Raw genomic sequence first — 14,018 nt, 5'->3', positions numbered from 1 at the left:
CTGATTTGGGGTTGTAACGTTTTTGTTGGAGCTCGTTTTTCGTGTGCTTGTCGTTTGTTGAAAAAATGTGTATTGTCCAACATTATGTTGACTCGAAAGGTGTTTCCCACTATGGTTTTGAAGCATGGTTAAAGTGGGTTGGTGATGGTTGCCCCCCGAATCCCGGCAAAGAAGTACGTAGTATTACGAAAGTAGTGGTGGCTCCATTGAACCTTTTGTTTCTAGGAAGTAACCAAAAAGGCTAGACAGTCGGGGCAGTTTGTGAAAACAACAAAGCAAGGCAACAGTTCTCAGGATTTATCCTCTTGGAGGTCCATGGGTGAAGGATACTATCCTGACAGAAAGAGCCAAGAAACCATGGACGCTGAGGAATTGCAGCAACGAAGAAGCTTGAATAAGACAGTAAGTTGGTGGTTTTTGAGAGAGAAAGAGTCGTTTACCCTTGAATAGAACGCGGAGAGGCCTGGTGCCGCTGCTGCCTCCTCTTAATTAGGAGAGAAGATCAAGTGTACTCAGGTTGAGACTGGAAAAAAACTTAGAAAAAATTACAATTTCGTGTGTTGACTGTATATTTTGCTAAAATTTATCGTTTCTTTAATATAAAAGTATAGACACCAATTGTTTCTGTCTATTACAGAATTCTTGTATGCAACAATTGACTAGTTATTCAAGCAGTTTATTGATACGGATATTCGAGCAAAAACAGATATCACACAAACACAAAAACACAAATGTGGCAAGTGGTCCTTCTCACTTCTTCCTCTTTCGAGCTTCCTTTTCCGCTTCTTCCCTTTCCAAAAGAACTGCTTTGCGTTGGAAATATATTCCCACGCTAAACACAATATTGGACATCGTTAAAAAGAATATAGTCCAAGCAAATCCAATGGAAACTACAACTTCGCGCAAGTTGTTCTGTTGTTGCATCAACTCATCTGAAGGTCGTCGAGCAGTAATAATGGCAGCACCGATAACCCTTGTACACAAAATAAATAGGTCAAGTCAACGCCAAACGTGTGTAACTTACCACCAAATAAACAAAAAGGCATTGACTCCCCATTCTCCATAAAACACATAGTCCATGGGCACTTCAAAGTACAAAGTTCCAAACGTGGCGGCAGCAATCAAAGCTAATAATACGATGGATATACTCCCCAGTGCAATAAAGTAACGGCAATAACCAGCGGGACCAGAAACTTCACTGTTCGTGGCGTAATCCCAATGGCCACCGAAAGAACACTTAAAGTGACGGTAGAGGTAAAATCTCACTTGTGAAAACATTGCTATAACAACCACTGAAAATGCTACAACACTATAGGGTCAGGAACGGAAGGGAATGAAGAAAACTCGAATTACCAAACTGCACAATGTATGACATTTGCTTCAGGCTGTACATTATTCCGGTAGGCAAATCAACAGGTTGTCCACAACGAGGATTTGCTAGACCTCTGATTCCCCGAAAGATAAACGACATATTGGTTATTCGTTGAACCTACTCGCCAGTTACGACGAACTAATTGTCCCCCAACCAAAAATAACGAATCCCTTCCGGAAACAGTGATTTCCTCTTTTCGATAATGGCAAAGGCCGGAAATGAGAAAAAAGAATTGATTTTCTAGAACACTCAATTGTGGTGGAAATACGGGGAGGGCCCAATTCCTTCAAAAGACTGCTTTATGGCATTCCACGAAAAAAAAGAAAATAGAATAAAACTATAAAAAGTAATCAGGAGTACGCCGCGTCACTTGAGCTTCTCCACGACGAGGTGCAGGGTCAAACTGTAAAAAGGTATATTGCTGATATTCATCAAGCTCCATAATGCCGGCTTGATTACCACAACGATAACAATAATTGGGAGCACTAAATATAGTAACTACATTTTGTGAATGACACCAATTGTAGCCCTCCATAACTAATTGATGAGCTCGAGCGATGAGGGCCAAGTTATTGGTCCTATTAAACTGCTCTGAAATGTCTTGGCCAAATGTATAACCAGCGCCACGCGGTGATATTCCCCATCCGCAGCGATCATCAGGATCAGACCATAAAACTAAAAATATTTTAGAATAAAAAATAATACGGCATACAAGAGTAATATACGTACGATCACACATTGGTCCCTCATGAGGTACTTCTTGCACACGATCAAGTGCACGTACTTGGTCTAAAGTGTCAATAGAAGGAGAAAGACCACCGTGCAGACAGAATATAGTCCCTTCAATAAGAGCAGTTAGTGGCATATAATCGAACAGGTCCGTAAAATATTTCCAAACATTAGCATTCCCATATTTCCGAAGACACTCGTCATAAAACCCGTAAACCTGAGTTATCTGCCTACTTTCGTGATTACCTCTCAAAATAGTGATACGGTGTGGATAACGAATTTTCAAACAAACAAGAGCAGTTACTGCTTCTACAGAGTAATATCCTCTATCTACATAGTCTCCCAAGAAAAGATAGTTCGTTTCTGGACAGTTACCGCCAATTTTAAATAGTTCCAAGAGATCATGAAACTGCCCGTGGATATCACCACAAACAGTTACTGGGCAACTAACGGGCTGCACGTTGGACTCTTCAATAAAAAACTCTCGAGCTTTGTCACAGAGTTTCTTGACTTCCTCTTCCGCCAGGGGTTTGCAAGACTCTGTAAGCAGTTGGGATAAATAACGTTCCACTTCTTCGTTCTCCAGCTTTATAGTACCTGTATGCAGAGTAGAAGGAGGCCCTGTGAACGTGTTGGACGGGATACTGTAGTCCAAAGTTGTCATCTTTTTAAACTCTTGGCAAAGGTCTCCCCAAGTTCACAGCTCAACCACTTTTGTCTTTCCTTTGCCCAATCCCAAATGGAATGTTTCCAGCAGGAAAAGCGGCTTTGAGATACTCCCAATTGACTTATGTGGATACATGGCAATATCTTGTGAACATCTATGAAAACAATTGGTTGTTTCATGTTAAAATACGTTTTAACCAAGGTTTCGCAACTGTAGTCTCATCCAGTGACCTTCATATTCATATTTTTCGCGATAGACCTGGAGAGGAGTAGAACAGGGAAGTAAATAATATGAAAGAATCATTTGGATAAGAGCATTCGATACAGAGAGTTGAACGTATTCAAATTTTTGTCGAAGTTGGAACTTCAATATAAACCAGATTATCAACAGACTTTTGGTTTGCCTTTAATTGAGAAATTTTTAAGCAGTCGCAGAGCCTTTGAATATGTATATATACTTATATATATAAATATATGCATGGGTAGAATGGACGTTTATTCAAGGAAATGCAATTGAGAATGACAATTCTGCATTGCTGATAACAGGTCACCTAATAAAGATGGCTTCTGTTACTGGGATATTGGTAATGGGCATCTTTGTATTTTAGTAGAGAATTCATTCTTTTGCTACATGTGCATTCTAACTTTCTTTTTCTCTCTCTCTCAAAATGGAATAGAAGCCATCTAGTTGCCAGTCTCACTAGTAAGTATGCTGTCCCTTGTCCAATCCATTGTGCTTCGTGAAAATTTGTGAGATTGGGGAGGATAGTCAACATCAATATGTCGGAACATGTTGACCCATATGTGATACCTTCCAAGTATGTATTTCCTGGACACAGTAAAGGATAAATTGACGCAGATTTTGAAGGAAAATAAACTGCCAAAGGGATCTTGAGAAATTTTTGAAGTCTTCTACTTTTCAGGTTGTCTACGATAGGTTGTCATCAATAGAGAGAGCTCAAGGCCTTCTTATCAGGATATTTGGAACTTTATTCTTGCTTTAAACGAAGCTGTCCGAGACAAGAAAACCACCGCCGCTGTTCCTCAATCTTCCGTAGTACAGTCCCTTGTGGAGCAGTTAAACCGGCTTTCAGACTGGATAGATGATATTCCTCCCATAGAACAGGTAACTTTTGTGCCAAGAGTTATGTCTAGTTTATTCTTATCCGGGTACATGTAGCCCATGCGTTTTGGTAATGCTGCTTTCAGGACTTGGCACAAGCGTTTAGTGGAAAACAGTAGGAATTTATTGGGTGAGATAGTGTGACGACACTTTTTTTTTGTAGAGTTGTATTGAAATGGGTTGTTAGAACAAGTCTTGCCACCGCAATTGCATCCAAGTATTGTAGAGTTGGCACCCTATTTAGAAGATAGCTTTGGCAACTCTCAGAGAATTGACTATGGTAGTGGCCACGAGGCAACTTTTCTGGCTTTTATGCTTTGTCTCAAGAAAATTGGTGCTTCTTCGGAATCCGATGCAGCTGCTCTAGTATTTCAAGTGTTTGGAACCTATTTGAAAGTAACTCGCAAACTACAAACGGTATACAAATTGGAACCTGCAGGTAGCCATGGTGTTTGGGGTTTAGACGATTATGCATTTTTGCCGTTTTTGTGGGGCTCCTCGCAGTTGTATTCACATCCTGAGATCACACCGCGTTCAGTATTAAATGATCAAGTAGTGGAACTGTACAAAGATGACTATTTATATATTGGAGCCATTCACTTCATTAAACAAGTGAAAAGCGGACCTTTTGCTGAACACTCACCATATCTGTATGATATCAGTTGCATAACGGGTGGCTGGCCTAAAGCCAATCAAGGCCTGTTGAAAATGTATCAAGCGGAAGTATGGAACAAGTTTCCTGTCATTCAACATTTTCTATTTGGTTCCCTTTTGCCATTTGATTAGAGGGAGAGTTGCTTCTCAGTCTAATCACTTTTTTGCATAGTTTCATGTAATTTGCTTTCAACGAAAATAGGAAGGTAGTAGTATTGGGTGCAATTGAGCATAATGACTATAACCATTTGAGTGCTTGCCATTAAAGGAATTTTCTTTCATAGTTTGACATTCCTAGACAAATCCAATAATGGCGCTATTTATCGTCGTCATTCATAAGCATTGCATTTTTCTTTTTATCAAAAATCTTTGCATGGTTTTCTCGTGAATCGTAATTCGAAGAATTGCTGTTGCACAAGCAATGGAAAGTCCAAAGTTCGACAAGGAAGTTGAAGAAATAACGAAAGCTACGGAAAGTACTCGGTTGGATTTGGATATGCCTGTTCACAAGGATCCTCTCGTCAACGGTAAGACCTTGAAGGAACGGTTTGAACTGATTCGCTCCGTCGGAGAAGAGTGCATCCAGGAAGACGAACTGTGGCAACTTTTATGTGGAAGAGGCTCGTCGGAAATCATTTGTTATGATGGTTTTGAACCTTCGGGTAGAATGCATATAGCACAAGGGATTCAAAAGGCTATCAATGTGAACAAACTTACTTCTGCAGGATGTACCTTCAAGTTTTGGATAGCTGATTGGTTTGCGCAGTTGAATAACAAATTAGGAGGAGATCTCAAGAAAATTCAAACGGTTGGTGAGTATTTTATACAAGTTTGGAAAGCCTGTGGAATGGATATGACTCGAGTGGAGTTTCTTTGGGCTTCGGAAGAAATCAACAGGAAACCCAATGAATATTGGATGCGAGTGATGGATATTGCAAGAGTTAACAAGTTACCTCGTATTGTTCGTTGTTCACAAATCATGGGTAGAAATGATACCGATGAGTTATCAGCTGCACAAATATTCTATCCTTGTATGCAATGTGCGGATATTTTCTTTCTCAAAGCTGATATATGTCAACTTGGAATGGACCAGCGGAAAGTTAATATGCTTGCAAGAGAATATTGTGATGATATCAAGCCTAAGAAAAAGTTCAAGCCTATTATTTTATCGCACCATATGTTACCAGGTTTGAAACAAGGACAAGAAAAGATGAGTAAATCAGATCCCGACTCTGCAATATTTATGGAAGACTCGGAACAAGATGTGAATAGAAAGATAAAACGAGCGTTTTGTCCTCCAGAACAAGTGCAAGGCAATCCCTGTCTAGAATATGTGCAGTATTTGATACTAGAACGGAATGGAGAGTTTTCAGTTGATAGGAGTGAAGAGAATGGAGGTCCCGTCACATACCGATCTGTTGTAGAGCTGCATAAAGATTATGAAAATGGAAGGTTGCATCCCAATGATTTGAAACCGGCACTTGCGAAGAGTATCAATGCACTGTTGGAACCAGTGAGAAGTCATTTTGAACAGGATAAGGATGCCAAAGCGTTACTAGAAAAGGTTCGAAAATACCGAGCTACTCGATAGAACCCTAAAGAGTCAATCTTGCAACATCATCACTTATGTGTTCTCTTCTTAGTTTTCTTGCTACAATACGTGAGAAACAAATAATAACCACCGTAGACGAGAAATACTAGTCCGCCTATATAAAGTAGCGTAGCATACAATGCCAATTGGAACTGGTTGTTTACGACCTCAACCCAATAAGCAATAAACGATGGTTTTCCAATATTATCTTCCAAAGGAGTCCATTGAATAGCAATACAACTACAAATATAAGCTCCCTGTAACCACATCCAAGCACAATGTATCAAAAATGCCGAAAAGAAATGAATATTATGAGGACCGATACAATTACGAACCCATAGGCAGTGATGATCCCAACTAATTATGATAGACTGAATAAAAAAGACTCTGTGTGTTCTTACCTTGGAACACATACATTACAAAAGTAACAGTGTTTTGAACCAGGAGCTTTCGGAACCTGACAAATGAAACAATATTCTTTTGAGGTGTGTTGAACTATCGCTATATCATATTGCGACACATCAGTCTCCTTCATAACAACTCCGGGACTTGAAAGAACACAACTTAACCAGCAAAGAAGCGAAGTCAAATAATGAAACCAAACGAAAAATGGTCGAGACCACCAAGAGTCAATGGCCTCCATTCCAGGAGAAATCTCTTTCCAAAAGACGCAAACAACGCTACTTAAACAACAGGGATACAGAAACCACCACTTTACAGAATTCTTCTTTGAAACCTTGTATTTTATACGTTCAGATTGGACTATTTCTCAAGTTGAAAGGAAAGCCTATACCACTTGTCTGTTGTAATCTGCAAAAGAAGAAACGCTATTTGAACCTACAACGCAACTCCACCTTTGAGAACCTTCTGAATGGTTGTATATAGTCACCTTTTTTTCTATGACGATTTCCTCTTATGAATAAAACGTAAATACTTAAAAGCAGAATAATACAATAAAATAAATAAATGCAAGTCAACCAAGTCATTCAATATCAGAATGTTGATGTTAGATTCCTTTGGCTTTTGGGTTTCAAATTTCAGTTGATGCAACTAAGGGTTCATATATCAAAGGAAAAAGATGCAGAGACCTTTGTTAGTCTTCCTCGTAATTTGGTAGCTCCACTTTTAAATTCCAAGGCTGTGGATTTAGAACCTATTGTAATACCTTTGAAGATATCTTGGAACGTCAGTCAAAGTTTTCAAGGAGGTCTTTTTTCTCGCAGTGGAGACAACAACCACAGTAAAGGAATAAGAGTCGCATATGTTGCATGGAGTGGCAGTTCTAGCTCTCAGTTGCAGACTTTTGAAGTAGGCTCACTACTGGCCGAAGTATTGCAGCTAGAAGAGGACCAAATAGTTCAAGTGGAGCCAGTGGCGCCAAAGGATTGTCAAAAGGCCACACGAGTTTTTCTACAGACTGTCAGTGATGAGGACTGGAGTCTTGTAGCGTTACATAGGGACTATCTTGAAGAGGTATTGCTTAATCAAGTGAGGTTGGTTTCACTGGGTCAAACTATTCCCATAAGACTTAGTGGAAATACACAAGTACTATTGGTAGTTACAGACGTCTTACCAAGAAGTGCTTGTAGTTTGTTAGAGTACGATAGTATACTTCAAGTAGAACCTCCATCTTCGTTGCCTCTGGAAAGTCATGGTTCCTCCGACACAAAGAAAACTACAACAAAAGGCCTGAATACAAGGGACTCTAAAAGTAGATCCCGTATATTTCGCATTTTATACACTTACGACGAAAGATATTATTATGGCGTTCTCATGCATCCTAAGACAGCCCATACACTACAACTTGGTGAAGGTGACTTTTTACAGTTAACAGACTCAGAGGCTCACGTAATATCACGCGTCAGTTTGGATTCTTCGGTTCCTTTGTCTCATGTCATGTTGCATTTTTATCAAGCAGTAGTTGTTGGATTTAGAAATGGCTCGAGAGCATTTGCACTTCCTGTGAAAGAAGACAAGACTCGTACCCCGAAAAGTATACTTTTATACACTTTCATGGATAACAAAGGACTTGATATGAATGAAGAAGGCAGTCGTCAGTGGTTGAAAGATGCTTTGTCTAGCATTCATTCTGAACATTTACTTTGTACGAATCGTATATGGATATCCAATCCTCACTCACAAATAACTGCACAAGCTCTTTTATGTTTTGATGAACATCGACTAGAAGAAGAACTCCCTATTTCTAAGCATGATGAACCGTGGCATCCCAAAAGTGATGTTGAAGAGTCGCCAAAGAGCATAAAGTCATCTAATGATATATTGCAAGAATCTAATAGTTACTTTTCTTTGGTTCATTACCGCCTTGATATTCGTAGCTGCCAAGATGTAGTCATTCATCGAGCAACTTTGCCTTCCAAATGGCTGTCTGCTTTGGAACAAATGAAACTTATCTCAAAAAGAGTTTTGTATTTAGACCAAATGAAGGTGATAGGAGAAGCTCCGCAAGAAATATTGAAGTGTCTATACGACCATTTATCGCCTATTTTTTCATATTATGATCCTTATGTGTTACAAGAGCATCATTTGGATACCATTGCTCCTCCGTTTGACGTAAAACCAGCTTGTTGTCACTTTTTTCATTGTCCATCAGGTTATGGAAGTACTTTCTTGGTTGCCAAGTTGGAAAGGAAATTTGTTCAACGCTTACCTAATCCTGTTCAAGTTATATCTTTGCACCTGAATATCCATGCTGGAGAGCCTTGGAATCAAACCTGCAATCGAATCCGTGATACATTTACGTTGGCTTATCGTTGTCGACCCTCTTTGATTATTTTCTTTGATAGCCAAGAAATGTTTTGTCATTCCTCCCAAAATTCACCTGAAGAAAGGGATGTTTGTAAGGAGAGCCTAGAAGCATTGGTAATCGAGTATATCGAAGCATGTTTTTATTTAGGTGGAATCGCAATATTGTTTGTTTCCAAGCAACCGTTGATCAACTATCCCACAAAATTTTTACAGGCTGGTTTGTTTGCAGAAACCTTTACCTTAGATTCTTTAACTATGGAAGATAAAATGGCAATACTCAAAGAAGAGTTGAAAGATATGCAAATAGAATCATTTGTTTGGGAGCATTTGCAAGGTGCTTTAGATGGTTGTTCGATAAAAGATCTCCAGCGATTGGTTCGTCGACTAATTTTGTTTGCCGATACAAATTGCATCATCACAGAAGAAGTCGTAACCAAAGCATTAAATGGCTTTAAACCTGTTGCATTTATGGGTCAAGCTTCTAGTAGCCACGAAGAGGAGTCGGAAGCTAAGGATTTCAGTCAAATCGGTGGTTTATATCAAGCAAAGGAACTCATTAAAGACATTTTAGAGTTGCCACTGAAATATTCGAAATTATTTGCTTCAGCTCCTATTCGATTGGCCTCTGGTGCTTTGATCTATGGCCCTCCAGGTTGCGGAAAAACTTTACTTGTTCGAGCCGCTGCCAAACAGTTCCATCTTCGCATGATCACCGTGAAAGGTCCAGAATTGTTGAACAAATATATTGGTGCCAGTGAAGCTGCTGTTCGTTCATGTTTTCATAGAGCAGCTTCTTTAGCACCTTGTATTTTGTTTTTCGATGAATTGGAAAGTTTGGCTCCACAACGTGGCAGTGACTCTACTGGTGTTTCGGATAGAGTGGTCAATTCGTTGTTGGCAGAATTGGATGGAGTTGAACCTCTTCAAAAAGGAGTTTTCGTTATCGCAGCAACAAGTAGACCAGATCTTGTGGATTCTGCTTTACTAAGGCCTGGTAGATTGGATAAATGGATACAATTGGATATACCAACGATGGAAGAAAGGAAGGAAATTTTTTCCATTTTATTAAATTCATTATCTGAGAAAATAGATTTGGAGTATTTTGCCAGAACAACGGAAGGTTACACAGGTGCTGATTTGCGGTCAATTGTATCCAATGCTCATTTGAAACGATTGAAAAGGAATTTGCATGTAAATCATGTGGAGACTGAGCAAGAAGAGGATGTTGTGGGTGATGGAATAGATCAAGACTTGAAGGATTCGTTGAGAGAAAGCGTGGCATCTTTGAGCATCCAAGAAAGAGAGAAATATGCACGTATTGCTAAGAAAATGACACGAAAGGATGGAAGCGCTATGCATGGAAGTCACAAGGCCCGAGTTGCCTTGCAGTAATGATTTGGATGTCTTTGAGTGAACAGTGATGCCAAGTTTTCATAGAGGAATCTCGTTGATTATCTGTAATCCTGTCTACGAGAATGCGATAGGATGGAAAGCCATCGAGGGATGATTCCAGAAAGATTGAGTAAGGAAGAGTATACAAAAAGAAGCAATGTAAGTGTTCCAATCTTTAACCAAAAATTTTGACCAACTGCTCACTTCAGTCTTTTATCATCATTGATAGGAGAATAGTGATGCTATTATTGCTTCATCAAATTTATAAAAGTCTCTATATCCTTTTGATAGGCCTCGGAGAAATCCAACAAGCACGTTGTTTCATATTGATGAAGATTATTATTTGTACCCAATATTCATATTGAATATAATAGGAATTGTGGGAGGTAAACAATACCTATAACAGACACTTCCTATTCTTCCGTTAAAGGAACATTATTCGATTACTTGGCACAGAATAATACGTGTCATAAAAAATCCCTGTACCAAAGGACACGTGAGAATGTCCCATCCTACTACAACTAAGATTTTCCCAAAAGATATGGATTTTTGTGGATTTTCTGATGACTTGTTAAACTATGCCACTACTGCAGTCTCTTCGACAACTTCCTAGAGCCGAATATGCTTCCAAATTGGCAGTTATTTCAAACGGTGCACATCAACGAAAGTTATCCCATTCCGACTTGCATAGGGAGATTGAACAAAACGCTGCCTTGTTGAGGTTAGCTGGGTTCACTCCAGGGATATCTGTGGCACTTTATGTGGAAGATGAACTGGACTATATCATTATGTTTTTATCTTGTGTTTGGGTGGGTGTTGTTGTACATCCTATACCTTTGAATTGTAGCGAAGAAGAACTCAAGTCGATTATTCTTACTCGCAACTTGAAAACCATCCTTTTTTCGAACAAAGATGGTAGTCAAGTATCCATGATGGGGCATAAAATAGCTTCAGAACTTGAATTACATGTTATCCGAGTGAAACAGACCATCAACGAGGGTACAAAAATGGAGTTGCACGAGTTGAAGACAATGTCATTTGAAGAACGACATTATAAGATTGAACCCAATTATCTTGCTTTGGTGGACCAAATGGAAGAAACGTTTTCCAATGAAATAGTTTCCTTTACTCATGAACAAATTTGCTTGGCAATTCATATGGTTTCCTCATCTCATGGACCGCAATCCGATGATATTGTATGTCTGGTTGGTCATCCAGTCTCTGTTCATATGCTCATAACTAATGTATTGGTGGCTCTTACCAACGGTTGTCCCATACTGATAGCTCGGGAAACAATCCTTCATCCAGAGTCTGTGATCAACCAAGCTACTTCCTTTGGTATTACTTGGTTAGCAGCACCGTTGCCTGAATTATCAAGTTTGTTGACGCATCCCAAAGCTGTTAATATCTACAATCAGTTGAAGTGTGTTTGGTGTCTCTCTTCGAGTCCTTTTGTAAGGTCTCAAATGCAATCTTTGTTTACCATTCGTCATTCGTTATCGTGTCCTCTTTTCCTCATCGTTGGATTGATATCATCATTGAGGTTAACCTTTCAATATCTCGTGGAGACTGTTGCAACAATAGAAAATGAATATGAATATTGGGAAATCGGACAACCATTTGAAAACATTCAAGTCTTATTAGTTAACCCCGATTCCCGCGATATCGAATCAGAACAAGGCGAAATGTGGATATCTGGAGATATCCTATCTAAAGATTCCTTGACTGACCACTGCCATTTGAATGATTCCATATTGTACATGAAAACCGGATGGATAGTAAAGCGCAACCACGTTGGTCATTTACAACCCATAGAAACATTGCAATCATATCGACAATTAGAGGAAAGTAGAAAACTCTGCAATGATATTCGCGAAGAAGAAAACCAAGTTCTCACCATGGATTCCTCAGAACCTCCTTCGACTGGATTGAAAGCCACTTCGCTTCCTATAGTACCACCCACTTTAGACACTTTGTCTTCACAACTTGTAAGTTGCCCATCGTCTTCTATCGTGAAGTTACCTTTACCTATTCATGCCAAAAGAGATTCAAGTTTACATTTGCCGTGGAAATATGATGATGATGAACCTCAATATTTTCGAGTTGGAAAATCCACATTTAGTTTGGCAGAAATCGATTTCCTATTACAACTCATTCCCTCCATTGACAAAGTGAAAAGTTTCCTGGTCAACGATCGAGTCCATGTTGCATTGACTCTCCAGCCAGGAACCAAAGTGACAGCTACAAGTTTTACAAAACATTTAAAACAATGGGGTATTATTCGTGAAGGTGTTATCCCCGTTCATTATTATGTTTGTCGTCGATGGAAATCTTCTACTCGGGAATCCATCAAGCAATATTGTCTATCGATGCCACAACACAAGGTAAAGGAAGCTTCTACCGAGTCGTTTTTATCGAAACCTGGTCATCAACCGACGAGAAAGGATGATGATCCTTCGAAGCATCATCATAGTGTATCCATATTATCAAGGTTGGTTCATTTTCAGTCGACGAGCGATGATGACCATTCATCATCCGCAGAGACATTGCCTAATAAGAATTTATTTCTTTCATGGAAACGACGACTGAAAAAGGCTTAAAGCTCTATTTGTGTGAAACATGATCCACATGATTTTCTCATTTTATTTCAACTTTCTGCATGCATCGAAATGGAACTTTCTCCCAACAACTGCAAACAATGAACGATCATTTCTATCTCTTCATCCATTCTTCTCGTCGAGTGCTCTCGTGAAAACTTTTCCAATAACAGCAACAAAATATCGGTAAACCCATCGGATATCAACTTATATCGCACTTTCAAACGTTGAACTGCACTCACCAAACGACAAATACCCGCTACTTTCTCCACTCTTGGATGTTGCATCTCTTTAAATAACCAATGACCCACAACTTCCACCATTTGTGCAACGATTGCTTCTTCTTCTCGATCCAACAACGATAACAGAAACAAACTGGCTGCATATCCTACACTTCCAGTAGATGCTTCCTTTCTATTCCAACCGATATAATGTTCAATGATCGTTGCAATCCAGGAAGGTGTTTTGTGTTGACTTAAAACAATTACCGCTTGAGCTACACAAGGAAAAGTATCCACCAAATCATGTAATACATAAAACATTGTTTTACAACACGCTGGATGAACTGCTTCGACACTCCAATCGTACTTGTGAGCCCAAGTCTTATCCCACTCTTCTTCATCCACTTGATTCTTCGGCTCCAACAATTCCCACAAATGTTGCAATACTTGTCTCAATCGAAAAGAAATGGAATAGGTATCACGGAATTGCAAAGCATCTTGTGTAGTTGCTGTCTGAGATAATTCCAACTTGTAGCCATTGCCCACTTTCTTCACGCTAGTCATTCTTGCCAATGCTTTCAAATAAACGACAGGATTCTTGGCAATCATGGGCAACGAATGAACAATCAGAAAGCTAGGGTTGACCAAAGAACGTGACTTCAAAATATATCGAATGGAATCTTTCATTCCATCTTCTAAAACTTGGGCATCCTGCACAAGATTTCTTACCAGTCCTCGAAAACTGAACAATGATGAAGATACTTGCAACGAATTGGACTCATCTGACTCCTTCACGGCAATCCATCTTATAACATTTTTCGAAAAGAGAACATGTAAACCACCTCTTTCTATGAATCGGTTCACCATCACTTCCTCTTCTGTCAACGCCGCAAGCAACTGAACACAG

General features: G+C 39.4%; 9 protein-coding genes across 9 annotated transcripts; 5 read left to right on the top strand and 4 right to left on the bottom strand.

Annotated features, from left to right (window-relative positions):
• The first annotated feature begins 5 nt into the window (after window positions 1-5).
• Window positions 6-640, top strand: Gasu_32030 (uncharacterized protein). The gene is made up of 3 exons (XM_005705837.1): window positions 6-173; window positions 226-402; window positions 451-640. Exons 1-3 carry the CDS (start codon window positions 66-68, stop codon window positions 487-489), a joined length of 324 nt encoding a protein of 107 aa, XP_005705894.1. The 5' UTR covers window positions 6-65; the 3' UTR covers window positions 490-640.
• A 4-nt stretch (window positions 641-644) lies between these two features.
• On the bottom strand, window positions 645-1,565 carry Gasu_32020 (uncharacterized protein). Its single transcript, XM_005705836.1, has 3 exons — window positions 1,354-1,565; window positions 1,025-1,301; window positions 645-973 (listed from the first exon to the last, which is right to left on the bottom strand). The coding sequence occupies exons 1-3, from the start codon at window positions 1,469-1,471 to the stop codon at window positions 751-753; spliced, it is 618 nt and encodes a 205-aa protein (XP_005705893.1). The 5' UTR covers window positions 1,472-1,565; the 3' UTR covers window positions 645-750.
• A 49-nt stretch (window positions 1,566-1,614) lies between these two features.
• Gasu_32010 (protein phosphatase) lies at window positions 1,615-2,865 on the bottom strand. The gene is made up of 2 exons (XM_005705835.1): window positions 2,102-2,865; window positions 1,615-2,047 (listed from the first exon to the last, which is right to left on the bottom strand). The coding sequence occupies exons 1-2, from the start codon at window positions 2,763-2,765 to the stop codon at window positions 1,710-1,712; spliced, it is 1,002 nt and encodes a 333-aa protein (XP_005705892.1). The 5' UTR covers window positions 2,766-2,865; the 3' UTR covers window positions 1,615-1,709.
• Window positions 2,866-3,495: 630 nt separating this feature from the next.
• Window positions 3,496-4,840, top strand: Gasu_32000 (peptidylprolyl isomerase). Its single transcript, XM_005705834.1, has 5 exons — window positions 3,496-3,585; window positions 3,636-3,690; window positions 3,744-3,893; window positions 3,948-4,020; window positions 4,078-4,840. The coding sequence occupies exons 1-5, from the start codon at window positions 3,548-3,550 to the stop codon at window positions 4,674-4,676; spliced, it is 915 nt and encodes a 304-aa protein (XP_005705891.1). The 5' UTR covers window positions 3,496-3,547; the 3' UTR covers window positions 4,677-4,840.
• Window positions 4,841-4,865: 25 nt separating this feature from the next.
• Window positions 4,866-6,453, top strand: Gasu_31990 (tyrosyl-tRNA synthetase). Its single transcript, XM_005705833.1, has one exon. The coding sequence runs from the start codon at window positions 4,966-4,968 to the stop codon at window positions 6,133-6,135; it is 1,170 nt and encodes a 389-aa protein (XP_005705890.1). The 5' UTR covers window positions 4,866-4,965; the 3' UTR covers window positions 6,136-6,453.
• Window position 6,454: 1 nt separating this feature from the next.
• Window positions 6,455-7,155, bottom strand: Gasu_31980 (uncharacterized protein). The gene is made up of 3 exons (XM_005705832.1): window positions 7,025-7,155; window positions 6,929-6,972; window positions 6,455-6,871 (listed from the first exon to the last, which is right to left on the bottom strand). Exons 1-3 carry the CDS (start codon window positions 7,119-7,121, stop codon window positions 6,533-6,535), a joined length of 480 nt encoding a protein of 159 aa, XP_005705889.1. The 5' UTR covers window positions 7,122-7,155; the 3' UTR covers window positions 6,455-6,532.
• A 10-nt stretch (window positions 7,156-7,165) lies between these two features.
• On the top strand, window positions 7,166-10,330 carry Gasu_31970 (AAA-type ATPase). Its single transcript, XM_005705831.1, has one exon. It carries the CDS (start codon window positions 7,180-7,182, stop codon window positions 10,291-10,293), a length of 3,114 nt encoding a protein of 1,037 aa, XP_005705888.1. The 5' UTR covers window positions 7,166-7,179; the 3' UTR covers window positions 10,294-10,330.
• A 515-nt stretch (window positions 10,331-10,845) lies between these two features.
• Gasu_31960 (uncharacterized protein) lies at window positions 10,846-12,870 on the top strand. The gene is made up of 2 exons (XM_005705830.1): window positions 10,846-12,784; window positions 12,835-12,870. Exons 1-2 carry the CDS (start codon window positions 10,872-10,874, stop codon window positions 12,845-12,847), a joined length of 1,926 nt encoding a protein of 641 aa, XP_005705887.1. The 5' UTR covers window positions 10,846-10,871; the 3' UTR covers window positions 12,848-12,870.
• A 4-nt stretch (window positions 12,871-12,874) lies between these two features.
• Window positions 12,875-14,018, bottom strand: Gasu_31950 (ubiquitin carboxyl-terminal hydrolase; the record flags this gene model as incomplete). The annotated part of the gene is made up of 1 exon (XM_005705829.1): window positions 12,875-14,018. One exon carries the CDS (start codon window positions 13,976-13,978, stop codon window positions 12,941-12,943), a length of 1,038 nt encoding a protein of 345 aa, XP_005705886.1. The 3' UTR covers window positions 12,875-12,940.

Source organism: Galdieria sulphuraria (assembly GCF_000341285.1).
Source record: "Galdieria sulphuraria unplaced genomic scaffold scaf_25, whole genome shotgun sequence".
Lineage (NCBI taxonomy): Eukaryota > Rhodophyta > Bangiophyceae > Galdieriales > Galdieriaceae > Galdieria > Galdieria sulphuraria.
The sequence above is the reverse complement of the archived record's forward strand: the minus strand, read 5'-3'. Positions and strand labels throughout refer to the sequence as shown.

Bases quoted from the DNA above. Each gene is read 5' to 3' on its own strand.
- Gasu_31980 (XM_005705832.1), bottom strand. From the start codon at position 7,121: ATGACTTGGTTGACTTGCATTTATTTATTTTATTGTATTATTCTGCTT. The intron at 6,973-7,024 runs GTGACTATATAC...GTTGCGTTGTAG, and splicing joins AAATCGTCATAGAAAAAAAG to GTTCAAATAGCGTTTCTTCT. The intron at 6,872-6,928 runs GTATAGGCTTTC...ATAAAATACAAG, and splicing joins CAGATTACAACAGACAAGTG to GTTTCAAAGAAGAATTCTGT.
- Gasu_31970 (XM_005705831.1), top strand. From the start codon at position 7,180: ATGCAACTAAGGGTTCATATATCAAAGGAAAAAGATGCAGAGACCTTT.
- Gasu_31990 (XM_005705833.1), top strand. From the start codon at position 4,966: ATGGAAAGTCCAAAGTTCGACAAGGAAGTTGAAGAAATAACGAAAGCT.
- Gasu_32020 (XM_005705836.1), bottom strand. From the start codon at position 1,471: ATGTCGTTTATCTTTCGGGGAATCAGAGGTCTAGCAAATCCTCGTTGT. The intron at 1,302-1,353 runs GTAATTCGAGTT...ATAGTGTTGTAG, and splicing joins GTCATACATTGTGCAGTTTG to CATTTTCAGTGGTTGTTATA. The intron at 974-1,024 runs GTAAGTTACACA...TTTGTGTACAAG, and splicing joins GCCTTTTTGTTTATTTGGTG to GGTTATCGGTGCTGCCATTA.
- Gasu_32010 (XM_005705835.1), bottom strand. From the start codon at position 2,765: ATGACAACTTTGGACTACAGTATCCCGTCCAACACGTTCACAGGGCCT. The intron at 2,048-2,101 runs GTACGTATATTA...AAATATTTTTAG, and splicing joins TGAGGGACCAATGTGTGATC to TTTTATGGTCTGATCCTGAT.
- Gasu_32030 (XM_005705837.1), top strand. From the start codon at position 66: ATGTGTATTGTCCAACATTATGTTGACTCGAAAGGTGTTTCCCACTAT. The intron at 174-225 runs GTACGTAGTATT...TTTTGTTTCTAG, and splicing joins CCCCGAATCCCGGCAAAGAA to GAAGTAACCAAAAAGGCTAG. The intron at 403-450 runs GTAAGTTGGTGG...ACCCTTGAATAG, and splicing joins GAAGAAGCTTGAATAAGACA to AACGCGGAGAGGCCTGGTGC.
- Gasu_31960 (XM_005705830.1), top strand. From the start codon at position 10,872: ATGCCACTACTGCAGTCTCTTCGACAACTTCCTAGAGCCGAATATGCT.
- Gasu_32000 (XM_005705834.1), top strand. From the start codon at position 3,548: ATGTCGGAACATGTTGACCCATATGTGATACCTTCCAA. The intron at 3,586-3,635 runs GTATGTATTTCC...CAGATTTTGAAG, and splicing joins CCATATGTGATACCTTCCAA to GAAAATAAACTGCCAAAGGG. The intron at 3,894-3,947 runs GTAACTTTTGTG...GGGTACATGTAG, and splicing joins ATATTCCTCCCATAGAACAG to CCCATGCGTTTTGGTAATGC.